General features: G+C 40.4%; 2 protein-coding genes across 5 annotated transcripts; one reads left to right on the plus strand and one right to left on the minus strand.

Annotated features, from left to right (window-relative positions):
• Positions 1 to 2,140: 2,140 nt before the first annotated feature.
• On the minus strand, positions 2,141 to 6,519 carry LOC118237539 (E3 ubiquitin-protein ligase NEURL3). The gene is made up of 4 exons (XM_035436359.1): positions 6,139 to 6,519; positions 3,516 to 4,016; positions 3,048 to 3,218; positions 2,141 to 2,816 (listed from the first exon to the last, which is right to left on the minus strand). Exons 1-4 carry the CDS (start codon positions 6,203 to 6,205, stop codon positions 2,635 to 2,637), a joined length of 921 nt encoding a protein of 306 aa, XP_035292250.1. The 5' UTR covers positions 6,206 to 6,519; the 3' UTR covers positions 2,141 to 2,634.
• A 3,092-nt stretch (positions 6,520 to 9,611) lies between these two features.
• nkx6.3 (NK6 homeobox 3) lies at positions 9,612 to 15,636 on the plus strand. Of its 4 annotated transcripts, none has more exons than XM_035436361.1 (4): positions 9,612 to 12,188; positions 13,742 to 13,911; positions 14,527 to 14,785; positions 14,820 to 15,636. In XM_035436361.1, the coding sequence occupies exons 1-3, from the start codon at positions 11,786 to 11,788 to the stop codon at positions 14,755 to 14,757; spliced, it is 804 nt and encodes a 267-aa protein (XP_035292252.1). In that variant the 5' UTR covers positions 9,612 to 11,785; the 3' UTR covers positions 14,758 to 14,785; positions 14,820 to 15,636. The 4 variants fall into 4 exon arrangements, with proteins under 4 accessions (XP_035292252.1, XP_035292253.1, XP_035292254.1 ...); XM_035436362.1 differs by having other exon boundaries at positions 14,527 to 14,776; positions 14,811 to 15,636; XM_035436363.1 differs by having other exon boundaries at positions 14,527 to 14,768; positions 14,811 to 15,636.
• The last annotated feature ends 1,198 nt before the right edge of the window (positions 15,637 to 16,834 follow it).

Raw genomic sequence — 16,834 nt, forward strand, 5'->3', positions numbered from 1 at the left:
GCTAAGGGGTCAGCACCAGGATACATCCAGAGGATCATCAGACCCTACACACCAGCCAGACCTCTCCGTTCTGCCACCTCTGGACGCTTGGCACCTCCCCCTCTTTGCGTCTGTACTTCCCGCTCCCGTCTGCTGTCTGTCCTGGCCCCTCGCTGGTGGAATGACCTCCCCGTGGAGGTCAGAACAGCAGAGAATCTGACTACCTTCAAACGCAGACTAAAGACTCATCTCTTCAGGCTGCACCTCTCCCCACCCCTCCCTAGCCTATAGTTTAGCTCAATGTACCTAGTTAGGCTAATAAGATTACGTTAGTTTTTATTTGGCAGGATTGTTTTTGTTTTTGTTTGATTCTGATTAGGCAAATGTGATTTCAGTGCTAGTTTGTACTTGGCAGGATTGTTGTTTGCTGAACAGGTTACTCTACAGCAGTGGTGTCAAACTCGTGCCATGGAGGGCCGTGTGTATGCAGGTTTTCATTCCAACCAATTAATGCTGCCTTAATTGAGTCCAATTACTCATTCAGCCATATGCGTTTAACTGCATTGAAGCACAGAATATAAGAAAATTTTTATTTAGACAATGCGGATCACCATAGACGTCGGGTCACCATTGTGCACAAACCTGCATCCCTAATTCAGCAAATAATTTAACTAATTATATAATCAAGATCTGAGGCTGGAATGAAAACCTGCATACACACGGCCCTCCATGGCACGAGTTTGACACCACTGCTCTACAGGGTTGGAGTCCTGATCTATGTGGTCACTTCTGGCACTATGATCTTTACTTCACTCTAGTGTGTTTCTTTTGCACCTCTGCACCTTGAACTAATGCACTTGTTGTACGTCGCTCTGGATAAGAGCGTCTGCTAAATGCCTGTAATGTAATGTAATGTAACAAAACAACAACATCATAAAAAAACAACAAAACAAGTCAAGGGGGTCATGAGAGAGTGAGAACAAATGTGTTTTTAGTTTACTTTTAAAAATATTAACAGATTGTGCATGTCGTATTGATGGGGGAAGAACATTCCAAAGGTAGGGAGCACAGTATTGGAATGCTCTGCCCCCTGCTGATTTTTTTTTTTTTTGAAACCTAGGAACTGCTAAAAAAGTCTGGCATCTTGGGAGCGTAGGGTGCGTGCTGGTGTATATGGTGTAATGAGATTGGTGAGGTAAGATGGTGCCGATCCATGCAGTGCTTTAGAAGTTAACAGCAGCAGTTTGAAATCTGGTCTAGTGTGAACTGGTAGCCAGTGGAGTGAGGACAGAATGGGAGTTATATGGTAATATTTTCTTGTTTTTGTAAGTTTTTGTTTTGTAAGTTAGCCAAAATAGTTTGAGTTTCCATGTTCACCATTTGAAGTACCCCATTCATATTTAATTTCTTGAAGTATTTGTTACAGTATGTATTGTAATCTTGTATGTTGTAAATTACTTTTACAGGTTCTGAATGAACTATAGCCAGCAAATACATTCTCCTATGAGAGCTGCATATGTTGGAATATAGGCACCTGTTATTGTTGTAATCTCAAGAGTTCCTTTGAATAGAGCCAGAGTTTCTGGCTTTAAGAAAGAAAAACAATCTAAATAGGCAACAAATTATACAAACTGAGAATCAGGCAAGAACATGTGGAATTATTTTCATGCCAGTACAAGGCCACTGTAGTCATTTTACTCGTAAATCACAATCTGTCCCTTTTCAATTTTGAACTTGTACATTACAATCTGCACATGTGCACTGTAAAATCGTCATTCTAGGAATTGTCCTTGCACTACAAAATTGTGATCTACATGTACAGATTGTAATGTACAAATACAAAATTACATTTTACGAGGTCAAACGTAGTTTGTGATCATCCGTTACAGATAGCAAGTAGCTCCATATTCCTTGGACTAGGACTAGTATTGGATAAGAAGAATTATTGGGGAGACTGATCTATATCAACCTTTGTGATTGTATGATTGTTAGTTAGACAGCACCAGATTAGAATGCAACATACATAATACATAATAGCACACATATTGTTTAGTATAAAATTTTATTTACATTAGGATATTATAAAACAGTATATCAATATATATACATATATATATATATATATATATATATATGTATATATAATAATAATAATATGTACACAAATTCCATGGGAATAGCATGCTCCAGACATTGCAGTCTAGCATTCATCCAAAGTCATGGTTGGTTTAAATAATATTTTCACAGTCATTTTTCACCAACAATGAAACATTCACATTTACATTAATTTCAAGTAAATAAAAAAAAAAAACCTCAGCAATTGTGATCAAACCATGATGATATATTATGGTGTCTACTCATTGGTATTTATGGATGGTATTATTAGCTTATTTCATGGTTCATGGTTAAAAGTCCATACATCCCTGAACACATTTTGCTTGTGAAGTGTGTTAGGAATTTAATTCAAACTGGTTTTTCCACTGCGAGAGATACATCTTGTTAACAACAGCAACAGTACTACCAGTTTGGAAGTCCCCTCCCCCGCCCACAAAACATTTCAGTCACTGCCACACAATGCCAAAGTACGTCATGGTCTGGTTCATCTTCAGATTGTGCCATATGGCTTTGGAGTCCTTCAGCAGCTACCTGGCAGTCTCAGGTAATTTGCATGGATTTGATCCGCCGTTGCGTGATGGGCTGTCGGCAAAGTGGGCAGGTTCCAAAATCTGTCACAACTCTATTGGCACATGACATGCACAGGCACTGGTGCCCACAGCGCAGGATGACACAGGCCTCCCTGGACATGCAGACAACGCAGTCCTCCAGTGTGTCGAAATCTGGAGATTGAGACACAGAGACAATGTTACACACAGAATACAACAGTCTACCACACAAACACACACACAATAACAGCTTTCCAAAGAGATGTGTTCTGGCTGTATTGGCTATTGTGTCATTTAAAAAAGATTTCATACATGGTTCTTTTTCACAGTACAACAATGCCAGCAATGCAAGTAGGGGCTAAAATGACTGTGGATGTGTCTTGTGAGGCCCTGTGTAACACTCACCCTCTGTCCGTTGGTTGTCAATGATAGAAGGACAGCGACTATGGTTGTTCTCAAACAGTTCAGGAGATGGTGGGCTTTTCTTACATGACCAGCAGTCTCCATGGGAGGGAGGGGGCAGGGCAAAGGTGGGGCAGGACTTCTTGGTGCCAAAAAGACACTTTTTCTCTGAGCCTAAAAGAAAGAGAGAAACCACCCATGTAGTTAGAGCAGGTTAGTAGTGTAACAAAAATGTCCTAAGGCAGTAAGGTATCTGTACAGAATGTACTGTTGATACAAATCATTTTCCTCAGTTTTCCTACAAGTCATAAGCCTGGAAAAAGTGTAAATTGTAGCATCATATCTAATCACTTGTGCAAAAAAATATATACAATACAATGTGATACACACACATATGTATCAAAGGGACATCATCTATCTTAAAGATATTTTTTAATGAACTTCCAGGTCTTCCCTGGACTTAGCACTCACCTAATAAAGCCACAGTGCAGGTCTGCCCATACAAGTCAATCATAGCCCATAGGGGCCTGCTGATGTCCAGTCCCACCAGCAGCTGGTACTTCTGGCCATCTTGCCCCCTGTACATCAGCCTACCCTTCCGGTTGACCCAGAACTGTAGCTCGGAGCCGGGCCAGGCACAATCCTCAGGCAAAGGGACGGCCCAGTACCCAGGCTGTTTGGTGAGGTTGGGAATGGCCATGTCTGCTGGGGGCCCGTGGGCCGGCTGGATGGTGGTGAAGCCCACCCGAAGTGCCCCTGTCCAGTGACTGGTGCTGCGGTCCACTCGCAGTCGCACCTTCTCCCTGACCCGCACCGGACGGTTGCTGAAGACCACACCATTCCGGAAGGTATCCCAAGCTCTCTCTGCACACCTGGCCCCACAGGTTAAGGTGATCCTGTCCCCCACAGCCCCGGTGTGGAAAGCCAGGGGTCCCAGACAGAACAGTCCACATTTACGTGGCAAATCTGCCCCTGTAATGAAAAGTGAAAGAGGGATTAGGTTTGGGAACATTCTACAGTACCTGTGACTTTTATTACTTTCAAAAAATCAAAGGCTTTTGGCCATATTTAGATTGAAGTTTATAATTTTTTTAAAAAAGCTGTACACTGGAATCTTGGAAGTAAAAGAGAAAGTTGAATTTAAAGTTGCTGGCTGGGTTGCAGATTATATCGTCTCAGCATTCCACCTCAAAACTAGATTGACCACAATTTATCTGCTGTATATCAAGTTCTACAAACCTGAATGGGTCTTTTCCCCAGTAATTTCAGCTACTGTTAATAAAGCTCAGCATCAAACCATATCTATCTGCCTATCTGTACAAACAAAAAACATACTTGACACTATCACAATGTGTCTGTCTGTTTTCTTTTATAAGTAAAACTGAAACCTCAGTGGGAATTACCTTAACTGGTCACTTGACCACAGACACTACAAAGAAAGGTGGATAAATAATGTTGGTGGATAAATCATTTCCTGTTTTGACCCCTAAATTCCTGTTTACAGTGCTGAGCTCTGACACTGCTATTTGGAAAAAAAGAAATTGAGTAGACAAATACATCTACATAAGGTCATCCTTCTTCAGACTGCCAGTCACTTACAAATCATTTACTTGTGATTACATGTTTTTAGTTTGGACGTTATATTTGACAGCATCCTAAAAAACTCAGAAAAAATCTAAAACCTCTTCTTCTGATATTGCTAACTTGCAGTTATGAAATGTACAGTCACATTATTCCTTGTAGATAACTGCCACACATTTAACTGCTATGTCCTTCCCTGACAATTTTAATTTATTACTTTATGATCTCCGGGTTTCCTGGCAGCACAGTGCCTTATGTAATATAGGAATTTCTCAATTTTTTGTACATATGACTTCAGAAAAATACCAGGCAGGCCTATATTATGACTTTTCAAACATGCAATATTCACAGATGAACATGAGAACAGTTTGATTGGGAATAAATGTAATATTTTAACTCTTTAAAATTGCTTGATGCCATTGTAAAATCATATTTTTTCCCTGAATATATTCCTGAATATATTGATAAGATTTCAATGCATTTTCAAATGCATTAAATTTATGCTGATATGTTTGCTCATAGGTGGACTTCTAAAGTTAGTCTGCATATCATTGTCATTCCTGAATGACAACAGGGAATCAAACACATGACTAGTCCTTAGCTTAATGTAAAATAAGTTTTGGACAAAAATATTTGCCAAGCATCAACAAACTGATAGATTTTCAAAGAGTATCTAAAGAAATCACAATGCATTTTCCCATTTGCAGGGAAAACTTCATGCTATACCTGCCACTCTCACTCAGTCAACTACGATTTATTACTGTGCTGTAACCCAGTACCCTTCATCTGTTATAAAACAACTTCTGAAAACCTAGATTCATTCAATGGCAAAACTGTTGCAAAGTTCTGCAGATACATTCTTGAGTAATTCTGAATCTGAGGTTTTTTTTTACCTGTGACCCCTTTTAGAACTGGCTGATAAATCGCTCATGCTATATTTCATTTGTGCATTCACATTAAATATGTAAATATTAAATATTATGGCCTTAATAAAAACAAATCCCTGAATAACAGCAAACAATCTTTGATAAAACATGAATAATTCAGACAAAACCATGAGAGACTCAGCATAGTCAGGCCATTGCACAAAACATATCTTTCTTATAGAGTACCTGTGTAAGATTACAGAACTGAAGTGTTATCAAACTATTCATTTAGCATATGTTCTTGTTAAGATAAACCACCAAGGCAATCAAGGGAAGGTATGTCCATATCATATCAGTTGACACAAATACTGGCATACATAGGAAGTAGCAAACATTAGCTATGCAGTGGCACTAAAGTTACATGAGTTTATAATTTCTTGAAAAACCTTTCCTAGTCAAGAGCCTAGTCAAGCGTTAAATTATACAACACAAGCAATCAAAAGAGCTACAGTTCACACTGCAGCATGTAAAATGAACAGACTTGTATAATGCCTGAAACCCTTTGCTGAAAAGATAACTGAAGAAATGAATTCTTCATTCAGCACATTCTCTTAGTTATCACAGAATAAAACTTATTAAATTCTTACCGTTAAAACCCATCTGCTTCACAACCTTGAAACTGCTATTCCTGTAAACTCCTCTCAGTGGATGCATGAATATTCCTCAAAAGTGAAACTGTAGATATGACTGTGGGAGTTTTATACCAGCCGCACACACGTGGCTGACATTTGTAAACAAAACATTGCTCATGGGATGTGGGGGCCGGGCTAAAAGGAGGCAGGGCTGTACTCTGGAAAAGTACCGTACCTTTGAGGACAGTTTATATGCCCATGGGCTTCTTTTTCCTAACCTTTATTTAACTTGGAATACCCCATTGAGGTCAAAATCCCTTTTGCAAGGGGGACCAAAGTTACCATACAAGACGGTTGAAGATCAAGTCACGAACAACAAATGTGGGATGAGACAGTAGTATAACAGTAAAACAATGTGTGTGAGTGTGGACAGGGGGTGGGGGTTTGTTGGGAATGAGCTAGCCTTGCATTAAATTATTATTTTTAAATGACTGTTAATAAAATTTGTCTCAGATCATATCTCGGAAGGGCAGACCAAGCTGCTGTCAGATCTGTCAAACTTTGGAATTTATTGGTATGCTTTATTCTTTTCTCCTTAATTTGGAATGCCCCATCAGGCACACACTGCAGTACTCATCGCAACCTCTGATGATTCAGAAGAACACAGACAAGCAGTCACATCATGAAGCATGTGATGTTGCCCCTACCTCTTTTCACAACCCGGCCTAAAAACTGCAGACACGAGTTGGAGGAAGACTTTTGTGTGGCTCAATGGGCAAACCGCAAGCACCTGGTACACCAGCAGGGGTCACCGGTGCCCAATGACATATCTTCATCCTGGCATGCTGAAACCCCCTTTTTGGGCAATGCAACCACCAATCATGAGTTTTCTGATGGGGTTGCTGACCACAGTCAGTACTAGTATAGTTCAGATTTGATATCAGACCGTTGGGCTCACACATCAGATAGAAAAGTGGTAAAACAAGCTGAGCCACCCAGCTGCCCAGTAAAAAATAAACACTTTTATAGGACTTTAAATCAGCTTGTACAAAAACTTAAATTCAATTTTCATTTTCATTTTTCCCCTTTAACCAAAACATTTTGTTTAAAGTAACTGCCTAACTGGAAATTCCAGAAATGTAGGCAAATTTGCATTTGACCGCAAATGCAATAAATGACAGTTCAACGTATTGTCTTTGGATAAACACTATGGCGAATGTAGACATCCAAACATAAAAGCATTAAAAAACCATGGAATTCCATATCACATAGTCTCGCATAACATAAAGGGGTATTGTAAATGGCAGTCTTTGCTTCAAGCAACAATCAAGATAAGGAACAAGAATATTTTTTGAACAGTGCAGAGATAACAGAAACACATTCTAAACACTACAGTTGTGGGAAATTTTGACTTAACAGTATTCAAACAATGTTAGTCACTGTACATTCCAGAAAAATAACCTTACATACTGAGCCAATTGCATGGGAGTGATACTTAGATTCTGTCCCTAACTGCAGTGGTACGTGATTTCTCCTTCAGATTGACAAATCCTGAAGTGCTCAGCTGAACAGTTGTAGTCAACGATGAACAACTATGCGTACAGTAACACCCCACCCCACCACAGAGAAATACAAGTCACAGTCAAGAAATAAATTACACTGCACAAACCTGTAACATCTAGACCAGATGATCGAGCCTGCATTTAGGGCAGGGGTGCACAACTCCAATCCTGGTGGGCCAACCTGCACGCTGTTTCTTTTTTTTTTTTTTTTTTTTAACCAATTACTTTAGTTTTAGTTCTCTGACAGCTCGATAAACTATGCTGGTTCACACCTGTACTTCAGCACAGTAAAACCTTTAGGATACACTTGCAGTCTGCAGATGTAGCTGAATGCCTATATGAATGTCAGATCAATACATGAGTGAGCTAGTTCTGAATTCTGAAACGGATCGGCCCTTGTTGTCCAGCCCTGGTTTAGGGCAAGTACTTTCGTGTATAGAGCTGTCCAGCAGCCTACACAACATTTGATGCAATCGGCAAAACAACACTACACTACACTACAAAACATACATAATACATATTACTTTAATTAATGGCAGCCTTTTCAGTTGCCAGCTAATATAACAATATCTGTGGCTCCATTCCCTCGTTTATTTCCCTTTATTATTCTTTTTAAGAACATACACCAAATACCGGAAAACATCCACAATCTCTTGCTGTACAAGTATTCAATCAGATAACCATTTGACTGGTATATGTTATTTATACTTTTTGTAAATAGGTGCTTTTGTCTGCTGCACTCCAGGCACTGACCAAGGCTTGTTAACTGTGACACGTTGGTTGTCTGCAGTGTATGTTATTGCCTATTTCAATAAAAGCCTTCAACTTCTGCATTTGAGTGACGTTGGTCTTGGATCATTTGCCATGTGGATGTTTACAACTGAATTGATAATGCCGTCTTCCACCCACGCTTTGGCAAGTATCCTTTTTACATTGTACTCTGGCGCAAATCCACAATGACAGGATACTAACCAGTATTTTACGAAGACAAAAAAATAACCATATTAACAATTAATTATAGTTTTTCCTAAGCTTAAGTATATTTTATATGAATAACTGCCGACCAGAATCATCCCAGAAGGCAGTCATTGGAAATAATGTTGAACGAAACATGTTGGGGGCATGAAGGTCGTTATTGTTCATGGGAAATTACTGTAATTCTCGATGAGAGTTTTATGTATTAGCAATATTTCTTATCTTAACAAGTCCATAAATATACACCCTTGGCACACGTTTAGTAGACTACAGTTCCGTGTTTAATCCCAAAATAAAATTACGTGCGGATTTGTAATATTGTAACGCCTTGAGTTGATTCGTGACTAATACAACAGAAAACGAGAACAGAAAAGTGTAGTTTGACATCGCATTAACCGTGAAATCAGATCTCACTATTATTTACAGTGGGGTAAAGTTCAAACGTGGGAAATTACCCACGTTTAATTCGTTTTCAACTGACACAAACGTTTCTTGGAAGTCACGAGACAATTTACACCAGAGACTGTAAAAAATACCCCTCCCATTTTCTTGGCGTCACGTGATTTTTTTGCTTTCCCTGCAGCAAAGGGTTGCAACAGATTTAACCTGCTTTCTGTACAGCATATGGAAATGGAAATTCCCCCTGCAGGATTAGGTGCGTGAGGTAATGGCCTCTGGAGGACACACATAATGTCTGTGTTCTCGAGCAGGATTCGTAATCGTTGAAACTATGGGGGGTTGCTGGCCCAGTTAAAGCGCTTATGTAGACGGGTAACAGGTAACACATTTTCACTGTCAAATTTAGTCACCGTTCCTATTGAAAATCAAGCCAGTTGAAATGTCTTTGTGACTGAAGCTTCTGCCATCTGTGCCCCAATAATGTGCCCCAATAATGAAAACCTCATTTTTGATTTTTCCCTCTTGCCATCTTGATCCAAAATCGAGGTCAAGTGGGCCTGCTCAACATTTTTACACATGCCACAGAGCATATGCTGTTAATTGCTTAATTGTATCATGCAGTACACCTATATGTAAGCATCTGCATTCTTTATGTTTCTCTACTCATTTATTCAGGTTTATCCTTCAGTGGCTTAATTTGTGTTAACCTAAACCTTATTTTTCCTGAATTTAACATTTGATTAAAAAAGCAGTTCTTAATGTTCATGCATTGACACATTTGTATTACTTACCAAAGGAGCATGCTGTTTGGACTCAATGTAAGGTTTAAACCTAATGGGTTGATTGCATAGGACCTGAAAGCTTTCATCCGATTGTCTTTATTGACTGCATTGATTCACCACCAGGTGCCAGTATTTTACCAATCAGTTGGGCTGGCAGTAGCAAGGCATGGGGAGAGGTTTCTGAAATAGGCTACGCAACTTCTGATATCAACCAAAAATCTTATGATGTCAGTTAGCCGTATCGTAATTTCATGAAATTATAACAAATTATGTACACACCAAAGCATTAAAAAGGTAATGTCATGCAGTGTCCTGTAAAAAATGTCATTTTTCTGTCATTTTTTTTGCATGTGTTCTCATAAATAAATTGTTTTCACATGTCTCTTATGCAGTTGCTGTTAGCAATTTGATGGTGACTTGTGGGAAGTCATTCTAAGTGGAAGGGACATAAAAAAAGTTTGTTTACACTGTCTGTTTACACTGTTAATTTTACACACCTCAAGAGGCTTTGTAAATGACATAAACGTATTAACAATAGATTCTTCGCAATATCAACAGATACGGCAGAAAAATGACAGAGGACCAAGAATGTTTTTGTCGTCCTTATCTTTCGAGAGTAATTTTTCATCCTGTGACATTACCTTCATTGAACTTTTCCTGTGCAGCATAATGGGCTGATCATTCTCAGCCTTTTGGTCATGTGGCAGTAGTGCTACCATTAAAATTGAATGCGTTTTTGCTAGAGAACAAAGGACACGTGGACCTGCTCAGGTCTTAATTACCCAGCCTTCTTACACTGCGTAGCTAGTAATTAGTAAATATGCAAAACTTAATTTTGTGTTTTCTTCCCAAACAACCAAGCTGCAGCAAAAGGTTTCATAGTTTAACATTAAACAGCAGAAAGACAACAAAACTAAAAAATATGTCAACCAAATTTCAACAGGGTGATATCAATATGATAACATGAATTGCTAAATAGACCAGGTGGAGAAACTGCAATGTAAATACTGATTCAAAGAGCAAACGATTACTCAGACTAGACCTTTAGAAACCACAGACATCATGTTATGGGTGAAAAGGTTGTCTAGACAATAATGTAGGTACGTCAAATATGTCAGATTTTTAAATAAGAATTTAATTCATTCTGCCGGGTCTTCAGGAAAACTGCAGAGGTGGATATATCCAGACTCTAATTCCACACCGTTTAATATCCACAATTCTGCAAACAAACAAAAAAAGCAGTAGCACTGAACAGCCTCCCAGCATTATCTCTGAATTCAGCTCCATGGCAGGCCATCAAAAAGCAACTTATTCCCACTCTACCTTTTCAAAAACATATTAATCTACCGCTGTCCAATAAGAGACCTGCCGTTTGCCGTGCAGCCAATCAGATACGCGGAGAGTGCTCAGCCTTCAGGCCAATCCTGGCCAGCATTCTAATGTGGCCCATCTTTATCAAGAAGGTGTCAGTCCTCTTTAAGGTACATCTTATTTATTACCTTGGAGGAAAGTGCTGGGGAAGGGCATTTGTCTTAAGGAGCAACTGTAACACTCCTTCTCTGGTGGGCGCACGGCTGATGTTTACCTTGGAATTATCGTACAATGGCACAAAACAGGTGAGAGGGAGCTGGTTTTATGTTTGGCGCTGACTGCTGATCTCTCACGAACCACGAAGCCACCGAAGCTCTCACCGCAGAACTGGCACGGTCTCCTCTGAGAGAGGGAGGCACCACACCGCCTGACCACATCCATCCCCCAAATTTCAGGGGGGCGGAGGACTAAACCGGAAGAAAGGCAAACGCAAAAGAGGGCATTTCAGATTCAGAACTCACCGGCTGGACCAGAGGGAGGCAGTCCTGTTGGACGGAAACCCCGGGGGGCTTTTCATGTCGGGTCCAGAGTGAAGGAGCGTGTGGAGACAGCTGGCGTCCTGAGGCTTTCCCCATGGATCCAAACATCTCGGGGTCTTTCCTGTTCAACAACGGCCTGAACCAGTTCCCCTCGGACGTCAAGGCGCCCATGTGCCAGTACTCGGTGCAGAACTCGTTCTACAAGCTCAACCCGGGCCTCAACAGCCAGCTGCAGGCCGGGACGCCGCACGGCATCAGCGACATCCTCAGCCGCTCCATGGTGGGCGCCCCCAGCACCGCCCTCCTCTCCGGGTACTCCACCATGGGGGGGTTTGGCACCGTGGCCACGCCGGGGGTCTACTACAACCGGGACTACAACGCCTCGCTGGGCGGCTTCTCCAAGCCCGGTTCGGAGTGCCTGACGAAGGGCCGCGGCGGGGGCTGCTGGGGGGAGGCCGGGTACGAGTGGAGAGGCGGCAGACAGCCGTGCAGCAACAGTGAGTCTGCCTCGTTCTCACCTCGACACCGCCGCTCAGTCACTGGCGACAGTGCTCAGCGGCCGGCAGGTTGAGACCTGATGCTGATCGCTGTCTCCGATGCATGATATTGGGAGAAATACGGTTGTGACATTGGATCACGCACTTTCAAAATGCCTATCCTAAACTGCCTAAAATGCTTCCAATGACCGTAAACTAATTCTGATAGTTTTATATCTTGCATTTAAAAATAACATCTTTAAATAGCTATGTACGAAAACTATTTTTGAAAAGTGGCTTGTGATGGTAATGACTGGACAAGAATGTCAGTACATTCACACATACGCTCTAATGCTCTACATTTGACATTTCCGAAGTCAAACAAGCTTATTATAAGCTTACTACTTTCAGAAAAAATAGAACTTTTGCCCAAGGGTGTATCCTATTATTGCAGGTATTTTTTATGGGAAACAATATTTTTTGTGCATTGTGAGGTTGGTTTAAAAAAAATTTTACATTTAAAATTTATTTTAATTAATTTACATAACCTAATTTTGGCATTATCAATGTTTCTTTCATTCAATTTCACATTCCAGTAACTCATTCTGGAAAATAACACTGTTTGTATCATTAAATTTTACAAATGGAATGAAAAATGATTACTGTGCTCTATAGCATCCCAAATTTAAAACCCCTTGTGTTTATTTCACCTCGTGAACCCAAAGAAAATATTTTCACTTGCCTTATAATAGAAAATGATATATGTATAAAATAGTGTACAACTTAGCATTTCATCCTCTGTGCAGAAATATTTTAAAATTTAATTATGAACACTTTATAATCACTTTTTTTTAAAAGAATGTTACACTGCATTTAGTCTTTGCATGAATAGATCATAGTCTGCTGGTGTTGCCTCTCAGATACATATATTTCTATACATAGGGCCTCTGACTTTGATTTTCTTTTTGCCTTCAGTTATGGTTCTGCATGAAATTAAATATTTCAGATTCACCAAAAATAATATGTGCTGGTTAACACATAGATAAAGGTTTATGGAGCTTCTATTCATTTATGTTATAAACTCTTCTGGTGATTCTCAAATTTAGTTTTTGCTTTTACTGATATTATCCCTTAAACTGGAAGGAGTAGATTGTCATTAACACAATTCATAGCAGAAAATGCATAAACGCACCTGAACATTTTAAGACATACCAGTACAGTTAGTGAATTTACAAAAACAATGTTGACATTATTGTGTTACAATTTCTAATTTAGTTTACGGAAAGGTTCAGTACTTAAAACACTGGTTGGTAGGCAGTAGAATATATTGTTTATAGCTGTCCATTACAGCCGAACAACATTTTAGCATATGTAGCACTGTTACATACTTACTAGTTCTCACAGCGCTATGGACGCCAGATAACACTGGCTACAACTGTATCAATGATCTTTCAAACTGCTAACTACTGTACCAAGTCTTTCAACATCTTCAGCTTCAAAGTTAATTCAGGATTACAGTCTTATTTAGCTCTTCTCTCTCTGTGAAACGAATATGCTCCATGTTTCCTTTCCAGGCACCGGACACCTAAGTGAGGCGGTGGGGAGGAAAAAGCACACCAGACCCACCTTCAGCGGACACCAGATCTTTGCGCTGGAGAAAACATTCGAGCAGACCAAATACCTGGCGGGGCCGGAGAGAGCCAGGCTGGCATACTCGCTGGGCATGACCGAGTCTCAGGTCAAGGTAAACTGGCACTCTCGAATACAGACGGACACGCGAGTACACGTATGAAAACCGACACATACAAATGGATGCACATGTGCACAACTAGATGATCAGGCACATAATTGAAAACGCACAAAGATTTAGACACATCCGCGGTACATCCTCTGGAATACATAAAGACCAGCATATGCGCACACACACATGCACATTTATAGGCACCTACTGTTCATGCACAAATGAAAAGGCTTATAGCAAAATCAAAGCATAGCAAAAATTCAGATTTATCGGAAATATAAAAGGGATTTATGAAATAAAAACAAGAAAAGCACCGGTTTACTAGAAATTATTTTATGTGGCAAGGACCACCTAATTTGAAATTGCACGATTGGAGTATCTTTGGGTTCATCCAAACGTGTGACCTTTTCTAGAACATTTAACTAAAAATGTCAAAATTACTCCAATTGGATATGTTTATAAATACAACTTTTATGGTAATACTGTATTGTTTAAGGATACAGCACTTTGATTCACAAACTGCTTTCAGAAATAAACTGAGGCATAGTCATGGAGACACTGATGGTGAATCACATCGCGGGCAGTGCAGAGACTGAGGATGTAGGTGTGCCCCCCTAGGTGTGGTTCCAGAACCGACGCACAAAGTGGCGCAAGAAGAGCGCCTCCGAGCCCAGCTCCACCCAGGCCTCCAGAGGGGAGCAGGGGGGCGACACCTCGGAGAACGAGGTGGAGGACGAGGAGTACAACAAGCCCCTGGACCCCGACTCGGACGACGAGAAGATCCGCCTGCTTCTACGCAAGCATCGGCGGGCTTTCTCTGTGCTCCGACTCGGACCCCATCACGTCTGACAAGTACACACACGCAGGCACACACACACACACACACACACACACACACACATACACACACAGTCTACAGACACTGGCCTGTCAATTAAATCAAGCTGTATACTGAAACACAAATGAACTACAGGTGTGTGCACAAATAAATCAATATACTAGCATTAAGTAACAAAATCATTGAATCATGGGTGCAAAGATGGCTAGCTACAGTCCCATTGACACTAGCTAACTGAACAACTGACATCACGTGTTGATATTTATTTTTTAGAGTCAGCATAGTTTACTCATTCAGGGCATACATACGCTTAAGTATCTAGGTCATCCGAGCCCATTATGCTATTCTGAGTATGTTAGAGATCTGTTTACAGTCATCACTGACAGAAGCAGAATGAGCAAAGGCTTTAGTTTAATTCACTTGCCCTCGTGTCAACCGAAAACAAGTAAACCGGGAATCATAAATAGACTTCTGGAGTGGCCCACTGTAAAAGAACATCTTTCAGCAGATTAAACGACACACACAACGAAGAATGTCAGCCACGGGCTTGTGTAAATTTTCTGCAATTTATTCATTGTAAATCTGTGATTGTGATCATGCAAAATGCTAGCAAGTGACAACCCAATATTTACAGGTACACTACCTGACTGACTTCCATGACTGTAAATACAATTTACAATTAAAGTGCAGTAATTTATTGTAAAGTGAGACTGGGTGCCTGAAACTGCGGTTTCTCAATGGGAATCTCTTTGGCTGGCTGTTGTGGCATTGTGGTCCATGTTTTTAAAAAAACGCATGCATTTCTAAGCAGATCGATCCCCAAGCCTTCAGCCACCTAAAAGCTGTGTAAATGAACTGAGAAATTGTATAATAAAAACTATGGATTACTACTCGTGTACGTTCATCATTCTCTTGTCCTTGGCTGTGAATACAAATTCACACTCCAGTGACTTTCATATTTGACTAAAAAGTACTTCAATTCACCCTACATATGCAATCCATAGTATTAGCTATGTAACTTCTGACAGATTCTATAGGCAGGGCAGATGAACAAATAATAAAAATAACATGATAAAGAAGCCACAGAGCACAGCTTCCAATCTCGAGTACATGAACGGGCCAATGGTAGCTGTTCTACTTGTGCTGAGCCAAAGATGAAGGCCAGTCTTCAGTTTGGATGCCGGTAAGATATTTTGTGCTGTATTCATATAGGAAACCTTACCTTGATTTCTGACATTCTTCTCGGCAGGGATCAGTGCAGTGGGCCAGAGGTCAAAGGTGATTCCAGTGCCAAGGCTTCGGCATCCATCTCAGTGTTTCTTTAATTTTTATCCTTAGTGTATCAATGAGAGATATGCACATATCTACAGGAAACCCATCCCTTATTTACAATTACATTTTAGCCATTTAGCATACGCTTTAAGCCAAAGGGACTGACAAAAATGCAAACACTACTAGAGATCAATACAATCGTATCTATGCAACCATCAAAGTGCAAAGTGCCTGAAGATCTACATAATAAAGGGGATTAGTTTAGTTTTCTTAATAAAAAAAAACCGATGTGTAGTCTGAAAGGGTGTGGTTTCAGACTTTTATGGCAAACAGCAAGAGACCCTGCTTTCCTTACTGACTGAGGAAGGTCTTTCTACCATCGGAGGACAAGGGCAGAGAGCAGCAGGCAGCTGCTGGAGGACCCTGCCATTTGCAGCTTGGCATACCATTGGAGTGCCATTTTAACTAACCTGTATGTTGAGCAGAAGACACAGTATAAGCAATTACTATTAATGAAGAAGGAGCCAAAATGGTTATGACAGGGCTGTGGATTACAATCAGGGGTTGGCAGCATGTGCGTGCTTGGATGCCAGTGCGCGTGGTAAAACTTTTGATGTCTGCGGTTATTTATTCAAAAATATACAAAAAATATTCACGTCCATCATAGAGTCTGGCAAATTTTTCAAAATATCGAACAGGGAGAATGATGGTGCTGCCCCATGATTACAATACCATCAGCACAAACACTACACCTACAAAACACCTCCACCCACTGATCAGCAGAACAAGACCAGCAAGAACCACCTCCACATGGAA

This window comes from Anguilla anguilla, chromosome 10 (assembly GCF_013347855.1).
Source record: "Anguilla anguilla isolate fAngAng1 chromosome 10, fAngAng1.pri, whole genome shotgun sequence".
Classification (NCBI taxonomy): Eukaryota; Metazoa; Chordata; class Actinopteri; order Anguilliformes; family Anguillidae; genus Anguilla; species Anguilla anguilla.

Bases quoted from the DNA above. Each gene is read 5' to 3' on its own strand.
- LOC118237539 (XM_035436359.1), bottom strand. From the start codon at position 6,205: ATGCATCCACTGAGAGGAGTTTACAGGAATAGCAGTTTCAAGGTTGTG. The intron at 4,017-6,138 runs GTAAGAATTTAA...TTTTCATTACAG, and splicing joins GAAGCAGATGGGTTTTAACG to GGGCAGATTTGCCACGTAAA. The intron at 3,219-3,515 runs GTGAGTGCTAAG...TCTTTCTTTTAG, and splicing joins CTGCACTGTGGCTTTATTAG to GCTCAGAGAAAAAGTGTCTT.
- nkx6.3 (XM_035436360.1), top strand. From the start codon at position 11,786: ATGGATCCAAACATCTCGGGGTCTTTCCTGTTCAACAACGGCCTGAAC. The intron at 12,189-13,741 runs GTGAGTCTGCCT...TTTCCTTTCCAG, and splicing joins CAGACAGCCGTGCAGCAACA to GCACCGGACACCTAAGTGAG. The intron at 13,912-14,526 runs GTAAACTGGCAC...GTGCCCCCCTAG, and splicing joins TGACCGAGTCTCAGGTCAAG to GTGTGGTTCCAGAACCGACG.